At 40.1% G+C, this 23,681-nt stretch overlaps 1 protein-coding gene across 5 annotated transcripts in view; it reads left to right on the top strand.

The window, feature by feature from the left end:
* Strn3 (striatin 3) overlaps positions 1 to 23,681 on the top strand; it is a 98,203-nt gene that overhangs the window by 71,673 nt on the left and 2,849 nt on the right. For all 5 annotated transcript variants that reach the window (XM_045154185.1, XM_045154186.1, XM_045154187.1 and 2 more), the window contains 7 exons: positions 4,832 to 4,965; positions 6,532 to 6,707; positions 6,844 to 6,891; positions 7,400 to 7,521; positions 9,929 to 10,096; positions 13,440 to 13,583; positions 17,083 to 17,190. In XM_045154185.1, coding sequence (XP_045010120.1) covers positions 4,832 to 4,965; positions 6,532 to 6,707; positions 6,844 to 6,891; positions 7,400 to 7,521; positions 9,929 to 10,096; positions 13,440 to 13,583; positions 17,083 to 17,190 — 900 coding nt within the window. The remainder of the gene's footprint in view (positions 1 to 4,831; positions 4,966 to 6,531; positions 6,708 to 6,843; positions 6,892 to 7,399; positions 7,522 to 9,928; positions 10,097 to 13,439; positions 13,584 to 17,082; positions 17,191 to 23,681) is intronic.

Genomic DNA, 23,681 nt, shown 5'->3' with positions numbered 1-23,681 from the left:
TGGAATTCACTATGGAGTCTCAGGGTGGCCTCGAACTCACAGCGATCCTCCTACCTCTGCCTCCCGAGTGCTGGGATTAAAGGCGTGCGCCACCACGCCCGGCTCCTACTTATATTTCTAAACTGCACATTTTTCAGTTTAAAACAAAGCCAGATTAGTAATGTGTTGACCCTTTTAAATGCTTCAAACCAATCTATGGACAAAGTCAGTCAAGGTTTACTTGGTATAGAAGCCAGTTTAGTTTTCTGTGTGTTTGTTTATGTATGTGGGTAGTTTTTTTTTTTTTTTTAACAAATTGAATCACCAACATTTTTCATGATGGTGGGAAGAGGGTAGATGGGGAGATTGAATTTTATTACACCATTCTTTTTTTCTTTTCTTCATTTGTGAGGAGAGAAAGGAGGAGGGAGGGAGGGAAAGAGGATGAGAAAGAGGGTAGAGCACACTGGGACCTTTTGCCACTGCAAACAGACTCCAGATGCATGTACCGTTTTGTGCATCTGGCTTTATGTGAGTATTAGGGAGTTGAACCTGGGCTTTTAGGCTTTTCAAGGAATCCTGAGCCATTTCTCCAGCCTTCATTATACTTTTTATACTTTTTAAATAATGAATCTTACTAAAATGTGTCATCTTCTTGGGACGTCATTCATAATTTGTGGCAACTTCCAGCTTGGTGCTTTCATTTTGAATATTGTATTATACCTCAATTTATAAAGAACACATAACTCCTTTTTTAGGAAAGATACTTCTACCTCACAACCAGACTGTTGTTACTAAAGGCCTAGGATTATTTATCATAATTCCATTGGCATAAATGGAATAAATTATTGGACCTAGAATGCTTGCCTAGCATGCACAGTGTCAATGAGTTCCATATCCAGCACTCAAAAGCATGCACGTGTGAGCTTGCAATGAAAGAGAAAGAATTTGTATGTGAGCTATAGATTTCCTTGGTCTTACTATGCACTCAGAAAAGGATTTAGGGCTTCGGAGAGGTGACTCAGTAGGTAAAAATACTTGCTATGCCACTTTAAGGACCTGAATTTTTATTCCAGCCCCCTTTTAAAGAGCTGGTGTAACCCCAGCACTGAAGGAGAGTGGAGATGGGAGGATCGCTGGGATTCACTGGTCAGGTAGCCTAATTGAAAACACAGCAAGCTCCAGATAGACTCTGAGGTGAAAGATGATAGCAGAAGACATCATCTACACACACACACACACACAGCCAAAAAATACTTAGAACTTTGAAAAGGACCTTGTTTTAAGATCCTATTTTGTAGTTCCTAGGATTTGGGAGGCTGGTTGGGGTAGGAGGATCACCAGGAGTTTAAGGCCAGCCTGGGGTTACAGAGTGAAGTCAAAGTCAGTCCAGAGTAAGACCCTAATTTGAAAAATCAAACAAAAAGATCAAATAATAGATTGCTGATATAGCCTTTTGGGCATTTAATAACTTTTTTTTCATTAAAATTTTTTTTATTAACAACTTCCATGATTATAAAAAATACCCCATGGTGATACCCTCCCTCTCCCCACTTACGCCTTTGAAACTCCACTCTCTGTTATACCCCCTTCCCATCTCAATTAGTCTCTCTTTTCTTTTTGATGTCTTGATCTTTTCTTCCTCTTATGATGGTCTTATGCAGGTAGTATCAGGCACTGTGAGGCCATGGATATCCAGGCCATTTTGTGTCTGGAGGGAGCATGTTGTATGAAGTCCTGTCCTTCCTTTGGCTCTTTTATTCTTTCTGCCACCTCTTCCACATTAGACCCTGAGCCTTGGAAGGTGTGATACAGATATTGCAGTACTGAGCACTGTGGTCATTTCTTTCCATCACCATGATACCTTTGTCCCAAGGTCACTGCCATCTGAAAAGAGAAGATTCTCAACCGAAAGTGAGAGCAGTGTTAATACAAGTGTGTGAACATTAACAGAAGTGCTTACTGGGTAGTTTGATAAGCATAGTATATACATTTGGCCAGACAACAGCAGACGTTACACCCCTCGGGCTCATGACTACCCCTGTTTTAAGTTTTCAGTACAGGGATGTGTTCCCTTCCCATGGAGCGGGCCTCCGGTTCAATTAGAGGGCAGTTGGTTTCCCCCATAACAGATGTGCTGCTATTGCACCCGTTGGCTCATTTGGCCTGGCTGGCCAATTATAAGGCTTGCAGTGCCCACTGATGAGTATTTTCACTGGTGATTTCTCTTTCTCCCATTGAACTGCATGCAGAATGGCTTCTTCCAGCTTTCCCTCAGCTAGTCTACATGGAGGAGGTTATCAGCTCAGTCCTAGCAAGATTTCTCAGTGGCGTTGCAGCCCAAGTATGTGGAGTCTTCAGCAATAGGATCTTAACCATCTATTCCTGAATAAAAAGTTTTATAATTGACATCATTAAATTTAAGACTGAGGATAATTTTATTTATTTTTATTTTTTTTTTGGTTTTTTGAGGTAGGGTCTCACTTTAGCCCAGGCTGACCTGGAAATCACTCTGTAGTCTCAGGGTGGCCTCAAACGCATGGCAATCCTCCTACCTCTGCTTCCTGAGTGCTGGGATTAAAGGCGTGCACCACCACACCTGGCTATTATTTTAATTTTTATTAAAATTTTTATGTTTATATAACAGCTCCAGATAATTATATTAACTTTGATAAAATGAACTTGTAGAATAGATATTAATTCTCAGTAGAGAAAAAAGATGAAAATTAACTACCTTCTTGCCACAGTGATGGGTAATGTGGGTCAAAAGATGTGTTTGCATACAAATGTGGAAATAAATGCTGAAAGGAGCATTATAGCATGCTATAAATAAATAAGTGTGTATCTGTAGGGAAATGGAGATAGAAATGCAGCTATGTTATTAATTTAAAAATGAGCATATAGTATTAATTTTTGAAGTTTAAGTCCAGTAAAAGGTAAAATTGGTTGGGCATGGTGGTGTCACCTTTAATCCCAGTACTTTGAGGCAGTTAGGAGGATTACTGTGAGCTTGAGGCCATCTTGAAACTACATAGTGAATACCAGGTCAGCCTGGACTAGAACAAGACCCTATCTCAAAAAAAAAAAAAAAAAAAGAAAGAAAGAAAGAAAAGAAAAAAGAAAACCCACAAACCAAAAGGTAACTAAAATTGTTAAGCCATTACTTCTCTTTGTGTGCTGTCTTAAATTGGTCAGTGTTGGTGAAAATAATCCTACAAGAAAAATTTATAAGGGATCAAGTTAATGTATGATTATTGGGCTTTTAGATTTGTTAATATTTACATAGTTGTCAGTAGAAAGAATTGTGGCATTTTGTCTTAACTTGTCTTAGATTATCTTACTTCTTAGTACTACTAAAAATGCTTTGAGTCCATTTTAATGACTTTCATATATAAGTCTTGCACGTAACTATAAACCATTGATGGTATAGTTCTTAGCTGTTTTGTTTTATTAGATTAACTGTAGTAGATATTGACAAGAGGTCAGCACTATGCATTGCTAGATTCACTAAGGATGACATTGGACACTGATGACCACTTCGTATCTGTATTGGGGTTGTTCTTTTCTATCAAATATTTTTGTACTTACTGTAGACCAATGTTGAATCACAACTGTATTTTAGGACCTTTGAGTCAAATTGTAGTGATTTTTTTTTTTTACTGTTGCCATAATGTATATGAATTATATTTTATTTTTTAGAATTTCCTACGCAGAGTTTATGTGTCCTTTCTAAAGTCATTTATGAATTTTTATGTTGAGTTGTTTTACCATCAGCCTTACCATTTTAATGTTATTATTATGCTTTCAAAGCAAATCCTTGACATGATAATGAGAATTACTGCTTATGTTATAACTGTTTTATTTACAACAAAATATTTAGATAAATTGCCAATTGTATGCATGAGGAAAAAAGATTTTTAAGTAATTTAATTGGAACAGCGAAACCTGGAAAGCTGTAAAAATAATGGATATGATACAGATGAGAAAACTAAATAAAATGACGCTTTCCTTTGAGCTTTCATTGAAATTGAAATGGTCATTCTGATCAGAATTTTAATTCTATAGTTTAAAAAAATCTAATTATTTTACTCCAGAAGGATCATGGTAAATTGAAGAATTAAAATACAAATCTTAACCTGGCATGGTGGCTCATGCCTTTAATCCCAGCACTCAGGAGGCAGAGGTAGGGGGATCTCTGTGAGTTTGAAGCCAGCCTGGGCTAGAGTGAGACCCTGCCTGGGAGGGGGGGTAAGTAAATAAATAAAATGTAAATCTTAGTTGAAAACTTGAAAGCTAGAAGGCATTCTAAAGATCACATGAATTAACTTTTTAGGAAATAGGAAAACTGCCTTCTTTTAGACATTTTGTTACTAACTGGATAATAGTATATAGCAGATGTTTATAAACCATTCACATTTAAATGATTGTAGTACAGGAACAATCCCTAGAACTTGTAGAAAGCAAAAAATTAAATAAATAAAAAGCTTTTAAAAATATCTTATGAGCTACTTAGAAGTTGATAGAAGCTTGTTCCCCATGAGTAGCTGAAATTTAATATACCTATTTAATCAAAATTTGTCTTGTTGCTTAACATATGTAAGCAGTAGTTAATGATGTGGGATTGAAATAAAGCTTTTGTGCTCTACCTCCTTCCTGTCCTGTGTATAGTGCATATTTAATTGACAATGAAGCTTCAGCACATTTATTTCTATTCAGTAATAGGGGTTGGGGTAGGAAGTACACTCATGATATTAATTAATTTTATAATTGTTAAGTGCTTAAATATCCCCCACAATATTGTCTTGTACTGTATGATTTTTCAGCATTTAAGAAGCGGTTTTGTTCTTTATAGCTGAACCAATAACGTTTCCATCTGGAGGAGGCAAGTCATTTATTATGGGTTCTGATGATGTTTTGTTAAGTGTACTGGGCCTTGGAGACCTTGCAGACTTGACGGTAACAAATGATGCAGACTATAGTTATGATGTAAGTGCAGTTTTATTTTTAATTTTTTTAATGATTTAATAGAAAGCTTCTTGTTGTTGGGGGATCGTTTATAAAACAGAATTAATGTCAAGGTGCATGGAAAAGATAAGTTTAAGTGTGTCAATGTGTTGATTTGAAGTGACCTGTAGCTTTGCTTTTACAATTTGCTTTGTGGTGGTTAAATTATTCTTAGGTATTTTGGTGGATTAGTTAGGAGTTTGGAGTGATTACTTCAGAATAAATATACATGCATGCATACATACATATATACAGTCTTTTGAGTAGTCAACTCTAAGTTATCTACTCAGTGGAAGCCATATTTTTGTAGTGACAACAAATAGACAGTTCAGCCTTTTGCTTTTAGGGTGCTTCTTAACTGTTTTATTTTTGAGGTTTTATTTTCTTAAGAATAATGATAAAGTTAGCTTGCATCATTTCCTAAATGCTTAACTGCATTTGAGGTCTAGAGAAAGGATTTTAGAAGATGGGAAGGACTGTTAACATGAAACTTAGATTAAATGTTTTCTAGTCCTTTAATATTAAGTTGAGAGTTAAGTGTACTAAATCTAAAGATTTTTACATTAATAAATTTCAGTTTTTCAGCAAATTTATTTTTTAACATTTCTTTTTTTCCTATATTTTATGTGTATGTTAGGGTGTTTTAAAGACACCAGCCTTGGTGTAGTAGCCTCATTAACATTTTAAAGCATATATATACAAGTAAATTCTAGTTTATTTTATCTCTGACTGCTTTAGAAGTGGGTTCACAGTTTAGCTTTACTGATGAAGGAAGAAAGGTAAAAAAATTAACCTTTGTGATATCAAGGATTAAGAAACTGGGGGCTGAAGGGTATTGTTAATTTAGTAGAGTGTCTGCCTACCATGTAGGGAAACTCTATGCTTGGTCCCCATCATCCAATGAACCGGGCATGGTGGCTCATGCCTGTAATCCTAGCACATGGGAGGTTGAAAGCAGGAGGATCAGAAGTTCAAGGTCATCCTCTGCTACTTAATAAGAGCTAGGTTGAGATACTGTCTCAAAAAAAGAAGAAGAAAATGGCATGATAATATTTTTTTTTTGTTTTAAAAATATTCTTAAAGGGGCTTTAATTCAGATATTTAGAAAGTCCCTTAACTTGCTGTCTCAATTTTCATATGCTAATATATTTTCTAAATGAAAACTGAAGTGTTTACTATACCTTTGGTGTTTTGTAATTTCTATATCCTTGTTTGCATGTAAAGTTCTACCACAGTGGTAATTATTTTGTCTGCATCTGGCATTTAGTATGAGCTTTGGGGCTTAGCTTGATTTGGTAGACTATGGAACTTAGTGGACTTAGGTATTTGCAAGCCTAATGAAACTACTCTTCTGAATTCTATTAAATGATAAAGACTTGCTCTATGGTTTTTAAGGTACATTAAAATTTTCACTGGATATTTTAGTGAAACACTTTTAAATATATGTTTTAAAGACACCAGAAAGAAACAAAAGTTATACATCTACCAACTTACTTTTACCAGCAAATAGTATACTGTTGTTGTTTTTTTGTTTTGTTTTTTTTTTAGTTGCCTGCCAATAAAGATGCCTTTCGAAAAACATGGAACCCTAAGTACACACTACGTAGTCATTTTGATGGAGTGCGAGCATTAGCTTTTCACCCTATAGAGCCTGTGCTGGTTACTGCCTCTGAGGACCATACCCTAAAACTTTGGAATTTGCAAAAAACAGTTCCTGCCAAAAAGCAAGTATTTTCTATTAATTATTTTTCTTTTAATTTTATGCATATACCATTTAATGTGACTGCCTCTATAACATCAGCCAGATTTCTAATTATTTCATTAATGTCTCTTCCTTCATCTTTTTTCTCCCTCTTTTAGGAGTGCCTCTTTAGATGTAGAACCTATCTACACATTTAGGGCCCACATGTAAGTTTCCTTGAATTAGTATTGAATAGTCATTGTTGTTAATTTTATTTATTAGCTCTCCAACCTTGTATTTTAAATAATGTCTCATTAGAGTAATCATATCTGAATATTAATTATAATAGTACTGTTCAAATGTACATCTTTATCTAAAATAGTTTTTAAATTTTTTGTGGTATTGGGGCTTGAACACACAGGGACTCATGCTAGTAAGAGCTCTCCCACTGAACTGCATACCTTTGCCCTTAGATTTTTGATTTTATTTTATTTTTTGGTTTTTCAAGGTAGGGTTTTCCTCTAGTGCAGGCTGACCTGGAGTTCACTATGTAGTCTCAGGGTGGCCTTGAATTCATGGCAAACCTCCTACCTCTGCTTCCCCAGTGCTGGGACTAAAGGTGTATGCCACCACGTCTGGCTTCAGAATACCAATTTAATTAAAGAGATTGGGGAAATGGGAATTCGAGGTTTTTCTTAGGATTTATAAGTAATTTCCCCTTTTCTTCTGTCATAGTGGTCCTGTTCTGTCATTAGCTGTTAGTTGTAATGGAGAACAATGTTTCAGTGGTGGTGTTGATGCCACCATTCAGTGGTGGAACATGCCTAGTCCTAATGTGGATCCATATGATACATATGGTAAGTAAAAGACCCATTGGGTTTTTAAGTGGATGGAATTGTCAAAATTAGGTACTTCAGATGTTGTTAGTGTCATCATTTAGTTTCTCCATTTACTAGTAAGTTGCTTTAGTAAAGCTCAAACTAAGATATATAATGCCGTGAGTATTTCAGTCTGTGAATTGGTCCTTTTTGTAAGGTTTGGGGGTGACCAAGACCATGGAGACCACTCTGAGGCAAAGATGGAAGCTTTCATTTGGGAAAAACACAAACTGCTCTACTGACTCTCAAGAGCAGAACATAGCCAACTTGAAATTCCAGATAGTGCATGATATAGGGTTCTTCAGTTGGGGGAAGGTGAGGAAGAGAAAGTTAAAAAACAGGTTTCATCAGGGGGATCTAAGATAGCTAGGGTGTGACACCAGAACTGTGACCACAAGATAAGGGGTCAGGAAACCTAGACCTGGGGCATTGTTAGGCAAGAAAAGGATATGGCTGGGCCGTTTCTTGAGGAATGTGGATGATCTACTTCCTTGTGCCTGTCACCATCCTGCTGTCTTTGGTGACTCCATTTTGTCCTGACCTAACATTCCTGCCTTTTGTTAATGATAAGAAACAAAGGTTAATTTTTTTCATGCTGACTCTAAGGGCGATGAGTTCATATGGGAGAGGCTGGATAATGCAGTAGGAGGTTCCCTGTGCTTGCATCCCCTTGGCTGTGCAAGGCAGGGAAGCTAAGAAAGAGCCTTTTTTTTTTTTTTCTAAATTCCAGGGAGAATTTTGGACTTTTCCTGAGGGATACAAGGCTGCTTTCTGCTTCTGCCATTTTACAACTCTTTACGAGTAGGAGAATCTTGCTTTTTTTTTTTTTTGCCTGTGATCTTTTAGTGCTCCTTCTGGGGAACACTCAATAGTAAAAATTGGCTCTGCCCTTTAGTGCAGTGGGCTTGGTGGAAAACATCCCCCACAATGAAATGGCAGTGCTCAGAACAGAAATTATTCTGCAGCCTTAGGGCTGTGTGCCCCATACATAACTCATTTTATGTGTACTTTTCTATAGACTCTAGACAACCATTTTCCCTTCACCTATTCATTCATTCATTTATTCAGAAGCTATGTATTCCTATTTTAAATTTATCTGTTCTATGTACAACTCTGGACACTTAATCAAACCTTGTTACCAGGCAGGGGTTTAGGAGAGGCTGAGGGAGCAGTAGGATCTGGAGAAGCTGTTGGGGTGAGGTGGCTAGAAGGACTTGGTGAGCAAAGTAGGTAGAGCAGAGAGAAGGCTGTACGTGCAGGGTGAAAAATAGGGTATTTCAGATCACTTGCCTCTATGTTGGCAGAAGTGTTTTAAATCAGTGGGAATTTGGAAATCAAAAGTACCGTTCTCAGGCCATTTGAACCCATTGTCCAGCTTATATTGTGGCCAGGCAGAGTTACAGGGAAAGATAGCTATAAGTTCTTTGATAGCCAGAAGCTTAACTTACTTGTATATGGACATAAGATGATTGTATGGCAAGAAAATGGGAGAGAAGTCCTTTTGGTATTTAAAAAATGTTTTATTTTTATTTATTTGAGAATGAGAAAGATAGGGGTTGGAGAGGGAGAATGAATGAATGAAAGTGAATATGGGTGCACTAGAGCATCTAGCCACTGCAGGCACATGTGCCACCTTGCACATCTGGCTTATGTGGGTCCTGGGGAATTGAACCTGGGTCCTTTGGCTTTGCAGGCAAGCACCTAAACCTCTAGGCCATTTCTCTAGCCCTAAATAAATATATATATTTTTTAAATTTTTAAAAAATGTTTTATTTATTTGAGAGACAGAATGAGTCAGAGGGAGGGAAAGAGAATGGAGGAAGTCCTCTTGAATGCTGTAGTTTCTTTTGTTGTTGTTTGTTAAGTGTAAGGCATAATCATATACAATGTAGGGAAGTTGGGAACCATGAAGATAACAGAAATGATGAACATTCATGGGAAGTGTTAACTAGAAATCCAGGATTGATTACCTGATAGGATGCCTTCAGTTGTGAGTCACTTGATGAATAGACAAATAAGATGTGGTAATAACCAAACAGTGGAATGTTACTTCATAATAAAAAGAAATGAAGTGGGCTGGAGAGATGGCTTAGCGGTTAAGCGCTTGCCTGTGAAGCCTAAGGACCCCAGTTCGAGGTTCAGTTCCCCAGGACCACGTTAGCCAGATGCACAAGGGGGCGCAGGCTTCTGGAGTTCGTTTGCAGTGGCTGGAAACCATGGCGCACCCGTTCTCTCCCCCTCTCTTTCTCTGTCTGTCGTTCTCAAATAAATAAACAACAACAACAAAAAAAAAAAAGAAAAAAGAAATGAAGTGCTGGTAGGTGCTGTGCATACATGGGTGATGCTTAAACAAATTTTCTTTTTTTCTTTCCTTTTTTACTTCCAGAATCAAATGTTCTAGCTGGCACTTTAATTGCTCATACTGATGCAGTCTGGGGTCTTGCCTATAGTGGCATAAAAAATCAATTACTATCTTGTTCAGCAGATGGCACTATTAGGTTGTGGAATCCACAAGAGAAATTGCCGTGTATTTGCACTTACAATGGAGACAAGGGTAAGTAAAATGTGTTTCTGTGAGAAAAGTGTGTGTGTGTGTGTGTGTGTGTGTGTGTGTACACACGCGCGCATGCATGCGCGCGCGTATATATATGCATGTAGAGGCCAGAGAACAACCTAAAGTGCTACTACTTAAGCACTGTCCGCCTTTTTTTAAAAATTTAATTAATTTCTTTATTTATTTGAGAGAGAGATACAGAAATAGGCAGGTAGAGAGAGAGAGAGATTGGGTGCACCAGGGGCTCCAGCCACTGCAAATGAGCTCCAGATGCATGCGCCACCTTGTGCATCTAGCTTACGTGGGTCCTGGGGAGTCGAACCTGGGTCCTTTAGCTTTGCAGGCAAGCACCTTAGCTGCTAAGCCATCTCTCCAGCCCACTGTCCTTTTTGAGGCAGGACCTAAAACTGGACTGGAACTTGCCTAATGGGCTAGATTGTCTGGCCAGTGAGCCCTAGGAATCCATCTGTTTCCTCTTCTCTGTATTGGGACTAAAGGCATATGCCATCATGCCAAACATTAAAAATGTCTGAATTTTGGAGATCAAACTCATGTCCTCATTGCTTACAAGGCAAGCACTTTACTGACTGAGCTACAGCTCCAGCCCTGGGAAAGAAGTAAAATGTAAGATAAAAAAGTCAGCCACGGGAGAGATGGCTTAGCGGTTAAGCGCTTGCCTGTGAAGCCTAAGGACCCCGGTTCAAGGCTCGGTTCCCCAGGTCCCACGTTAGCCAGATGCACAAGGGGGCGCACGCATCTGGAGTTCGTTTGCAGAGGCTGGAAGCCCTGGCGCGCCCATTCTCTCTCTCTCCCTCTCTCTGTCTTTCTCTCTGTGTCTATCGCTCTCAAATAAATAAATAAAAATTTAAAAAAAAAAAAAAAAGTCAGCCACGGGCTGGAGAGATGGCTTAGTGGTTAAGCGCTTGCCTGTGAAGCCTAAGGACCCTGGTTTGAGGCTTGATTCCCCAGGACCCACGTTAGCCAGATGCGCGGGGGGGGGGCGGGGGGGGGCGCATGCGTCTGGAGTTCGTTTGCAGTGACTGGAAGCCCTGGCCGCCCATTTTCTCTCTTTCCCTTTCTCTCTTTCTGTCTCTGTCACTCTCAAATAAATAAAAATGAACAAAAAATTTAAAAAAAGAAGTCAGCCAAGCCTTTAATCTCAGCATTCGGGAAGCAGAGGTAAGAGGATTGCTGAGAGTTCGAGGCCAGCCTGAGACTACACAGTGAATTCCAGGTCAGCCTGAGCCACCGTGAGACTCCATTTCCGAAAAACAAAACAAAACAAAAGCAGTTGATTCTTCTACTGCTCCAAAGAAATGTATAAAATTTATGGTATTGGTTTAATTTTTAAAATTTTTATTTATTTATTTGACAGAGAAAGAGAGAAAATGGGTTCGTCAAGGCCTTCAGTCACTGCAAATGAACTCCAGCACCCCCTTATGTGTCTGGCTAACATGGGTCCTGGGAAATCGAACCTGGATCCTTTGGCTTTGCAGGCAAACACCTTAACCATTAAGCCATTCCTCCAGTCCTGATATTATTTTTTTTTTTATTCAACGTGCTTTGCAAATATACACTCAGTTCTTTGATATTTTTTCAGATCACATTCCACTTCAAAAATGAAAACCTTTTCTATAACATTGAAGTAGACAAATGGTGACACTCCACCTACTCCAGGTGACTACCCAGAAGGAATCAGTCTTTGGTCACCCCATGTGATGAAGGGATTGCAGTCTTAAGTATGCCTATAATCCAGGCATGCCACATGTTGCAGTCAGGTTTGCGTTGCTGGCAGAAATCACCCAAGAGCTGCTTTTTTTTCGGAGGGTGGAAGGGTTTATTTTGTCTTATAGACTCAAAGGGGAAGCTCCATGATGGCAGGGGAAAACAATGGCACAAGCACAGAGTGGACATCACAACCTGGCCAATACCTTAACCACTAAGCCATCTCTAGTCCATCAAGCTTCTTTTTTATTTTTTTGAGGTAGGGTCTCACTCTAGCCCAGGCTGACCTGGAATTCACTATGGAGTCTTAGGGTGGCCTCGAACTCCTGGCAATCCTCCTACCTCTGCCTCCCAAGTGCTGTGATTAAAGGCATGCACCACCACACCCGGATCAAGCTACATTTAAAAAAATATATTTTTATTTATTTATTTATTTATTTGCAAGGAAAGAGAATAAATGGGCATACCAAGGCCTCTAGCCACTCTAAACAAACTCCAGATGCATATGCTATTTTGTACATCTGTTTTTATGTGGGTACTGGAGAATTGAACCTCAGATGTTAGGCTATTCAGGCATCACCTTAGCTGCTTAGCCATCTCCAGCCCCCCAACCTTCATTTTTATAGACCAAAATTTTGACTTGTTTTAACTGCTTGGTAAGGCTTACATGTTTGATGATGAAGAGTCCCCCAAGATAATGGTGTCTGAGTCTGTGTCCATTTTTCATTTTGTTCCAAGAAAAATGACAGGTGGGTTAAAAAGTTTTATCTCAGATTTTTTTCTACCTTAGAAGAAAATACATAGGATTATAGAGATTACAGGTGTGCATTACCTAACTAATAATTTTTGCGTATACCTACTCTTTGGTTATGTTTTATAATGTGTAGTAAATGTTATAAATAAAAACACTTAAATAATTGAGAAAGTGCTCACTTTGGCAGCACATATACTGAAATAATCAAGAAATTGCTTATCTGTTATCCTCATGCATGTTTTTTTAATACATTGTGTATTAGTAATATTCCAAAAATACTTCTATTCTTCCTTTTTAAAAAAGTGGACATAAGAGTTGGGTGTGATGGCGCATGCCTTTGGTCCCAGCACTCAGGAGGCCAAGGCAGAGGCAGGAAGATCACTGTGAGTTCAAGGTTACCCTGAGACTACATAGTAAATTCAGGTCAGCCTGGGCTAGAGAGAGCCTACCTGGTTGGGGGTGGGGGGGGGAAGGTGGACATAAGGGCTGTAGAGATAGCTCAATGGTTTTTAAAGGTGAGTGTTTGCAAAACCTGCTAGCTTAGATTCAGTTCCCCGACACCCATATTAAGCAGGACACAAATGAATGTTAAAAATAAAAAGGGGCTGTAGCAATTACTTAGCAATTAAGGCACTTGACTGCAAGACCATAGGACCCAGATTCGATTCCCCAGGACCAACATAAGCCAAATGCACAACGTGGTACATGCATTTAGAGTTTGTTTGCAGTGGCTGGATGACCAGGCACATCCATTCTCTATCTCCCTTTTCTCTCCTCTCTGCCACCACCAGTAAATAAAAATAAAAAGGTAGATAATTTAAAAATTATTGTGCTTATATTGTATCTGTTTGGGTTCCTTTTTAGGGTATGGAATACCTACATCAGTTGACTTTATAGGCTGTGATCCAGCTCATATGGTAACATCTTTCAACACTGGTAGTGCAGTAATTTATGATTTAGAAACATCACAGTCACTGGTGATGCTTTCATCATCACAGGTAGATTCTGGTAAGTTTTTATGGGTTTATTTGAAAGTCCTTTTAAAAAAGCGATTATGTGGGCTGGAGGGTTGGCTTAACAGTTAAGGCATTTGCTTGCAAAGCCAAAGGATCCAGGTTTGACTCCCCAGGACCCACGTTAACCAGATGCACAAGGGGGGCATGCATCTGGAGTTCATTTGCAGTGGCTGGAGGTCCTGGTGCGCCCATTCTCTCTCTTCCTCTTTCTCTGTCAAATTAATTAATTAAGAAAAGATTATGGGGCTGGAGAGATAGCTTAGTGGTTAAGGTGCTTGCCTGCAAAGCCTGGGGACTCAGGTTTGATTCCCCAGTACCTACGTAAGCCCGATGCTCAAAGGCACATGCTTCTGGAGTTTGTTTGCAGTGGCTAGAGGCCCTAGCACACCCATTACTCTGTCTCCTCTGTATAGTCTTTCTGCTTGCAATAAAACAAATTATACACACACACACACACGCACACACGATTATGTGCCAGGTATGGTGGTACACACTTTTAATCCCAGCACTTGGGAGGCAGAGGTAGAAGGATCACTGTTGGAAGCCAGTCTGGACTACAAAAAAAAAGAAAAAGAAAAATACGGGGCTGGAGAGATGGCTTAGTGGTTAAGCACTTGCATATGAAGCCTAAGGACCCTGGTTGGAGGCTCCATTTCCCAGGACCCACGTAAGCCAGGTTCGCAATGTGACACACGCATTTGGAGTTCATAGTGGCTGGAGGCCCTGGTGTGCCCACTCTCTCTCTCTCTCTTTTGTTCTCAAATAAGTAAGTAAAAATAAACATACAACAGAGAATACCCAGAAACCATGAATACCATGGGAATGAGACTCCTAGCACCCAGAGTCTTATGAATGCCATTTCTTACTGAAAGAAACCACAGTTCCTTAGACAAATGATTGATCTTAAATCTTAGACCATCTCTCCAGCTCTGCTTTCGCATATATATTTTCAAAAGTTAAACATTATCTCCTGTGCTTTTACCTTCAAATTACTCCTCTGTCCTGGTGTACACGAACCTGTAAGCATAATTTGAGAAAAGATTAGAAATATTCAGGCATAGTGGCACACTTTAATCCCAGCACTCAGGAGGCAGAGGTAGGAGGTCAGCCTGAGACTACATAGAATTCACCAGGTCAGCCTGGGGTAGCGTGAAACCCTACCTTGAAAAATAAAAATAAGTAAATAAATAAAAAGAAAATATTAAAAATAATATATATCAGTATAACAATAAAATTTAAATGTAATCAGTATGAAAATTTGCTAAATAATCACTCTCTTTTATATAGTCTTATTTTTTTTCTCTGAAGTAGGGTCTCACTTTTGTCCTGACTGACTTGGAACTCACTTTGTAGCTCCAGGGTGGCCTCCTGCTCACAGCAATCCTCTTACCTCTCCTCCCTAGTGCTAGAATTCAAGGTGTGCATCACCATGTCCAGCTTCTATTGTATTTTTCTATGGGCAGAACTAGGAAACATGCATTTTTTTAAAAAGATACAGTTTTTCCAATTCAGATTCGGTTTTATTGTGATTCTGACAAAATTGTCCTCATTGTCATTTCTCATTGGATTTGATGATACCCACACACTTGTCTCATGGCCACGACCACCATTGCCAACAGTGTAATTATTTATAATAGTTTATACTTTGGATGAAATCCACTAGGGAAGTATATTTACTACGCTTTAATGTCACTTGAAATAATTCATTTCTTTGAGGTTATACTACTAGTTGGATAAGTTGATTTACTTTACTTTTGGTTTTTTAGAAAGTGCTAGTTGTTTTATAATTATGTAAAATGTTTATATGGTGCCATGGTCAAATCTCAAATTATGTTCAAGTAGTTTTTGTTCTGTCCTTTTGGTTTTTTTGTTTTGGTTTGGTTTGGTTTTTTCGAGGTAGGGTCTCACTCTGGTCCAGGCTGACCTGGAATTAACTCTGTAGTCTCAGGGTGGCCTTGAACTCACGGCAATCCTCCTACCTCTGCCTCCCGAGTGCTGGGATTAAAGGCGTGAGCCACCACGCCCAGCCCTTTTGGTTTTTTTGAGGTAGGGTCTCACTCTCATCCAGGTTGACCTGGTTCTACTATGTAGTCTCAGGGTGGCCTTGAACTCACAGTGATCCTCCTACCTCTGCCTTGCCTCCCAAATGCTGGGATTAAAGGCATGCACCACCATGCCTAGCTATTCTTTCTTAAAAAAAAAAAAAAAAAAAAAAGGCTGGGTGTGGTGGCGCATGCCTTTAATCCCAGCACTCAGAGGCAGAGGTAGGAGGATCGCCATGAGTTCGAGGCTACCCTGAGACTACATAGTTAATTCCAGGTCAGCCTGGATGGGAGTGAGACCCTTTGAATCCCTCCCCAAGGGGGGGGAAAAATATATATATATATATATATCTGATATTTATCTATATGATATATTTATTTATTTATGAGCATGCCAGAGCCCCAGCCACTGCAAACAAACTCAGATGTAAGTGCCACCTTTTTATCTGGCTTTATGAGGGTACTGGGGAACCTGGGTCCTTTGGCTTTGGAGGCAAGCGCCTTAACCAGTAAGCCATCTTTCCAGACCCTGTTTTGTCTTTTTGTGACAAGGTCTCAAAGTTTAGCCTGCTCTGGTCTTGAACTTGAAATCTTTTTTAAACTTTACTTATTTATTTTTTTATTTGTGGGGAGGAGGAGGAGGAAAGAGAGAGAGAGACAGAAAGAAAAGGAAGCAAGGAAGGAAGGCAGGCAAAGCAAACACAGAAAAAGCAAGTTTAAAGGCATGTTAGGGCCTCTTGCCACTCTTAAGTGATTTCCAGATGAATGCTTCATGTTTTGCATCTGGCTTTATGTGGGTACTGGGGAATTGAATCCTGGCCAGAATGCTGGCAAGCAAGCAAGCTAGCACCTTTAGCTGCTAAGCCATCTCCCCAACCCTGAACTTAAAGTCTTGCCTGTGCCCTTCCCAATACTGGGATAACATACTCAAATCAAAATATTCAAGATGTCTTTTCCAGTGTCTGCCCCTCTCTCTACCTTGGTAAAATATATGTGTTTAAGTTTAGTATCTGAGAGTTCAACATGGTTGATTTTAAGTCTTATTTTATTTATTTGCAGGCAGAGAGAGAGAGAGAGGAGAGAAAGAGATAGAGAATGGATGAGCTAGGGCCTGCAGACACTGCAAACAGACTCTGGATGCATGCACCACTTTATGTATCTTGCTATTTATAAGGGCACTGGGGAATCAAACTTTGTTAGGCTTTGCAGGCATGTGTCTCAACTGCTGAGCCATCTCTCCAGCCCAATTTTTAGTCTAATGATGTTCATTTCAGTAAGACTAAAAGGACCATTATTCAATTTCCAGTTGAAATTTTTGAATTGTGGAATTGAGAGCTGAGGGTCAAACACAGGGCTTCACACATGGCTTAGGCAAGCACTCTGCCACTGAGCTACATCTTTGACCCAAGTGACTTTAATTATAAGATATTGTATATCTTTGTTTTTCAGGTTTACAATCCAATAATCACATTAATAGAGTAGTAAGTCATCCTACACTCCCTGTTACAATAACGGCCCATGAAGATAGACATATCAAATTTTTTGACAATAAAACAGGTAAGCAGGTTGCTTTCATATTACTAATATTATCAGTTTGAGGTGAGTGAAAATATTGTTCTTTTAAAAAAATATTTTTAGTTATTTGAAAGAGAGTGAGTATGGGCTGCCAGGGCCTCTTGCCACTGCAAACAAACTCCAGACATATGTGCACCACTTGATGCATCTGTCTTAACATGAGCACTGGGAATTTGTCCCCAGGCTGTGTTAGTACCTTTAACCCCTGAGCCATTTCTCCAGGCTGAAAATACTGTTCTTTTGTGGTGTTGGAGATGATGCTAGACAAACACTCTACCACTGAGCTACATTTTGGGTTCTCAGCTAATTTTAACCTATTTTGGCTTTACTTAGAATAACGTACTTATATTACGCCAGTTTTATCCATTATATATCACACTTTGCCTACCTATTACAATTTCTTCGTGTGTGTGTGTGTGTGTGTGTGTGTGTGTGTGTGTGTGTGTGTTTATGTGTGGAGGACAAGTAGAGAATGTTGGGTGTCCTTATTTTGCTCATCTGTTTTCTTGAGATAGAATCTCTCACTCAACCTAGAGCTTGTTTTTACTTTTTTTTTTCTCCTGTTAGTAAGCCCCAGTGATTCTCTAGTCTCTGTCCACCTCAGGACTAGGGTTACAGGCATATATGGGTGGTCATGCTCAGCTGTTATGCAGGTGATAGGGAATTGAACTTAGGTAGTCTTAGTCCTTCATGCTTGTACAGCAAGTACTTTTTGATCTTTTTTTGAGGTAGGGTCTCATTCTAGCCCAGACTATCCTGGAACACTCTATAGTCCTAGACTGACCTCAACCTCATAGTGATCCTCCTACCTCTGCTTCCTAGTACTAGGATTAAAGTTGTACACCTCCATGCCCTGCCAGCAAGCACTTTTAAAAAAAATTGTATTTCATAGGGAAGAAGGAGAAGAGAGGAGAAAAAGTATAGACCATCCAGGGCCTCTTGCTACTGCAAATGAACCCCAGAGTCATGTGCCACTTAATGCATATGGCTTTTTGTGGGTGTTAGGGAATCAAACCAAGGCTGATGGACTTTGCAAGGAAGCACCTTTAATTGTAACTGCTGAGCCTTCTCTCTAACGCCCTAATTTTGATTTATGTATTTGCAGGTATGTGGGTGAGGAGAGGGAGGTTGCCAGAGTCCCTTGCCACTGCAAACAAACACTAAACTTAAAAATTTTTTTTTTGAAAATTTATTTATTTGCAAGGGGAGAGAGAGTGGGCACGCCAAGGCCTCTTATCTACTGCAAATGAACTCCAGATGCATGTGCCACTTTGTACATCTGGCTTATGTGGGTAGTAGGGAATTGAACTTAGGTTATTAGCCTTTGCAGGCAAGTGCTTAACTACTCAGTCATCTCTCCAGCCACAAACACTAGACTTTGCGTTCAGCTTTATGGGGGTGGAGCTGGGGAGGAATTGAACTCAGGCTGGTAGCTTTACAAGCAGGTACCTTTAAATGTGTGCAGAGCCATCTCTCCAGCCTCCTCAATTTCATTTTATATATATATTTTTTAATATAGCAAAGATATCTCTCTCTCTCTCTCTCTCACACACACACACACACACACACACACACACACACACACTGCTCAATTTATAATATCTGGGAAATGGAACCAGCCTAGATGTCCCTCAACTGATGAGTGGATAATGAAGATGTGGCACATTTATACAATGGAGGTCTACTCAGCGGTAAAGAAAAATGAAGTTATGAAATTTGCAGAAAAATGGACAGACCTGGAAAGGATTACACTAAGTGAGGTAACCCAGGCCCAGAAAGCCAAGCGCCACATGTTCTCTCTCATATGTGGGTCCTAGCTACAGATGATTGGGCTTCTGCGTGAGAATGAAAACACTTAGTAGCAGAGTCCAGTAAGTTAAAAAGGAGACAAAAAGGGAAGAGAAAGGAAGGGAGGAGGGTACTTAAGGTTGATATTGTATCTATGTAAGTACAGTGATTGTGATGGAGAGGTAATATGATGGAGAATGGAATTTCAAAGGGGAAAGTGGGGGGGGGGAGGGAATTACCATGGGATTTTTTTATAATCATGGAAAATGGTAATAAAAATTAAAACATAAACTAAAAAAAAGATATTGCACACACACACACACACACACACACACACAGAGAGATGTATACATATACTTTCTTTTCTTTTTTTTTTTTTTTTTAATTTTTTTGGTTTTTCGAGGTAGGGTCTCACTCTGATCCAGGCTGACCTGGAATTAACTCTGTCATCTCAGGGTGGCCTTGAACTCATGGCAATCCTCCTACCTCTGCCTCCCGAGTGCTGGGATTAAAGGCGTGCGCCACCACGCCCGGCTCTACATATACTTTATTTTTAGAGAGACAGAATTGATACACCAGGGCCTAAGTCACTGCAATCATTGAACTCTAGATGCTTGCACCACCTAGTGGGCATGTGCAATACTTGCATTTGCCTCCCCTTTATGTGTCTGACTTACATGGGATCTGGAGAGTTAAACATAGGTCCTTAGGCTTCACAGGCAAGTGCCTTAACCACTAAGCCATCTCCCCAACCCCAACATTACTTATTTTATATTTCAAATGTGGTTAAATGGTTAACAGCTGCTTGCTTGCAAAACCCACTGGCTGGAGTTTCATACCCAGGTCACCCATGTAAGCTGAATGCAAAAAATGGCACAAGTATCTGTTATTTGCAGTGAGAAGAGGGCCAGGCACCACTTTCCCTCTCTCCTGCTCTCCCCACCATGCATGCCACAGCATGCATGTGGAGTTCAGAAGACAAACCTTGAGATGCTTGTTCTCACCTTCCACCTTGTTTGAGACAAAGTCTCTCTCTTAGTTTGCTGCTGCATTAGCCAGGCTGCTGGCCTGCAAGGGTCCAGGGTTCTCCTGTGTGACTCCCCTCCCATCTTGTTGTAGGTGTACTTAGATTAAAAATGCCTGCATGTCCTACTTTTGAGTGAGTTTTGGAATTCTGAACTCTAGTTGTCACTTCAACTACTGAGTCATATGTGACATGATACAATATGTTGGACTAATAGAAATGCTGTCTTATATGAGTTCTGTAAGTAAAGCTGGCCACCCATGTAAAATAAATCTGCTCATTAATCTTAATGTTCATGAGAAACATACAACGGTGGTTTGAAATCACCAGCAGCATTTTTAATTATCTCCTTAAATAATAACTGATTGGTGTTGCTAGAAAGTGATGGGACTTTTGTGGTTGGGGAGTTCAGTTTTTTGTTTTTTATTTTTGGTGTTTCGAGGTAGGGTTTCACTGTGGCCCAGGCTGACCCTGCAATTCATTATGTAGTCTCGGGGTGGCCTCGAACTCACAGGGATCCTCCTACCTCTGCCTCCCAAGTGCTAGGATTAAAGGTGTGTGCCACCACGCCTGGTTGAGTTCAGTTTTTATGTATTTTATGCATTGTACTTTTGTATTCAGAACAGTTATGACCCCATGGCAAGTAACTAAGAGGGAAACGAAATTTAAAGTATCTTTTCTGGGTTTTTTTTTTTTTTTTTTGCCTTTTTTTTATCCCCTTCTTGGATGAACAGTTTCTGATCATGCCTTCCATCCAGGAAAAGGACATGTTGCCAGCGCAGGATGCCCTGGTCCTAAGTCTGTGCAGCACAGCATTGCATTCACAGCTTGGTTTTAATTACAAGTTGTTGTTGAATCTCATTTTATTTACACGTTTACTCTAAAATTTTTTGTCCTGTTTGAAACTAGCCCACATGATTTTATATGTATCATACTTGAACATTGCAGGACTAGTTGGCTTCAGTAGCACTTTTCCTCCTTTTGCAACTGCAAAGACCTGTGTTAGCATGCAATGGGAAAGGGAGCCATGGAGTTTGAATCCCATTTCTTTGCTAAATCTTCAGTGAAGATACTCATTAAATTATGTTTTCCAGAGCAATAGTCTGAGGGGCAATACAGAACAATTCCTGTAATATACTCCTTCCTCTCACCCTCTTCCTCCTTTCTTATTTCTAGTATATAAAATAATTGATATTTCAACAACTCATAGGGAATATATGAAGATTTTGCCACTAGGATTTTCACATGTGGCTTCTGGGAGTAGTTTATCCACCTACACAGGGCACCTATATATATAGTTTTACATCTTAAGCCTTTGCAAGTCTCACTGTTTTTCTGTCAAATTCTCTAAACAGATTTTTCTTTTTCTTTGTTTGGTTGTGCTAGGGATCAAATTCAGGGACTGCACATGCTGACAAGTACATTATTACTCAACTATAGTGCAAACCTCAGATTTTTTTTTTTTAATTATGTGATTTGTTTGCAATGAGAGAGAGAGAGAGAGAGGGAGGGAGGGAGGGAGGGAGGGAGAGGGGGAGAGGGGGAGAGAATGAATATGGTTGTGCCAGGGCCTTCAGCCACCGTAAATGAACTCTACACACTTGTGCCACTTTGTGCATCTGGCTTACATGGGTACTGGGGAATTGAACCTGGGTCCTTTGGCTTCTCAGGCAAATGTCTTAACCACTAAGCCATCTCTCCAGTCCCCCATATATTTTGTTGTTGTTTTTGTTTTTCAAGGTAGGGTCTCACTCTTGCTCAGGCTAACCTGGAATTCACTATGTAGTCTCAGGGTGGCCTCAAACTCTTGGTGATCCTCCTCCCTCTGCCTCCCAAGTGCTGGAATTAAAGGCATGCACCACCATGTCTGGCTCCCCAGATATTTTTTTTAACGAGTAACTATATGGGCAGCTGGGCTTGGTAGCACACACCTGTAATTCTGGCACTTGAGAGGTGGAGGAAGATGAACCATGGCCAGCTGGGCTACATAGTAAGATGCTGTCTCAAAGAACCAAAGATTGGGCTGGAGAGTTGGCTTAGCAGTTAAGGCATTTGCTTGCAAAGCCAAAGGACCCAGGTTCAGTTCCCCAGGACCCACATAAGCCAGATGCACAAGGTAGCACATGCATCTCAAATTCTTATGCAGTTTCTGGAGGCTCTGATGTGCCCCTCTCCCCCCCCCCCATAAATAAAAATAAATAAAAGAACTGGAGATTAAAAAGGAGAAAGTTCTGGGGCTGGACAGATGGCTCAGCGGTTCAGGCACCTGCCATCAAAGACTAAGTACCAGAGTTCAACTCCTCACTACTCACAGAAAGCCAGATGCAGTGATGCATGTATCTGGAGTTTGTTTGCATGGTTAGAGCCCCTGGCACACCTCTTCTAATTTCCCCTTTTTCTCCCTCTCCCTTACATAAATAGTTTTTTCCCCCTGGTTTTTCAAGGTAGGGTCTCAGTCTAGCTCAGGCTGACCTGGGATTCACTATGTAGTCTTCAGGGTGGCCTTGAACTCTCAGTGGTGCTCCTACCTCTGCCTCCCGAGTACTGGGATCAAATGTGTGCACCACCACACCTGGCTTAAAATATATATATATATATATATTTTTAATGAGAAAGTTCTGGACCAGGGAGATGGCTCAACAGTAATAGGTGCTTGCTTGCAAAGGCTGCCAGTACTGGATCTCAGTACCTATGTAAAAAGCCAGATGCACAAGTGGTGTATGCATCCAGAGTTTGTTTGCAGTGGCAATAGGTCCTGGTTTGTGTGCGTGTGCACACACATTCATTCTGTCTTCCTCCCTCCCTCCATTTCTCTCTCATAAATGAAAATGTGTTTTTTGAGGTAGGGTTTCATTCTAGCTCAGACTGACCTGGAATTCACTATGTAGTGTGAGGGTGGCCTTGAACTCATGGTGATCCTATCTCTTCCTCTTGAGTGCTGGGATTAAAGGTGTGCACTCCCATGCCCAACAGGTGCTTTAATTTATTGACAGCTTCATGATTATAGACAATAAACCATAATAATTCCCTCCCTTCCACCACTTTCTCTTTCACACATCTATTCTCCATCATATCCCCTTCCCCTCCCAATCAGTCTTTTATTTTGAACTCATCTTTTCCTCCTATTATGACGGTCTTGTGTAGGTAAAACCAGGCATTTCAAGTTCACGGATATCCAGGCCCTTTTTTGTCTGGAAGACTGCATTCTTAGCAGTCCTACCCTTCTTTTGGCTCTTACATTATTACCCCCTACCTCTTCCAAAGTGGACCCTGAGCCCCTGGAAAGTGTGATAGAGATGTTTCAGTGCTGAACACTCCTGTCACTTCTCAACATTATGGTGCCTTTTTGAGTCATCCCAGAGGTCACCACATCTGAAAAGAGAAGCTTCTCGAACCCAAAAGTGAGAGTAGCATTAATACATGGGAATGAACATTAAGAGAAGTGCTTACTGGGCAGTTTGGTGAGCATAATATATGCATTTAGCCAGACACCTGCAGGTGTTACACCCCTAGGACTCATGACCTCCCCCATTATTTATTTTCAGTAGCAGGCACGTACTCCCCCCCCCCCCCCCGCCCCATGGAGTGGGCCAATTAGCAGTTTGTTTCCGCCATAACAGACACGTCACCTGTTGGGTCATTTGGTCTGGCTGGCCAAACT

Source organism: Jaculus jaculus, chromosome 7 (genome assembly GCF_020740685.1).
Source record: "Jaculus jaculus isolate mJacJac1 chromosome 7, mJacJac1.mat.Y.cur, whole genome shotgun sequence".
Taxonomy (NCBI): Eukaryota; Metazoa; Chordata; class Mammalia; order Rodentia; family Dipodidae; genus Jaculus; species Jaculus jaculus.
Note: the sequence above shows the minus strand (reverse complement) of the source record. Positions and strands in the feature narration are given on the sequence as shown.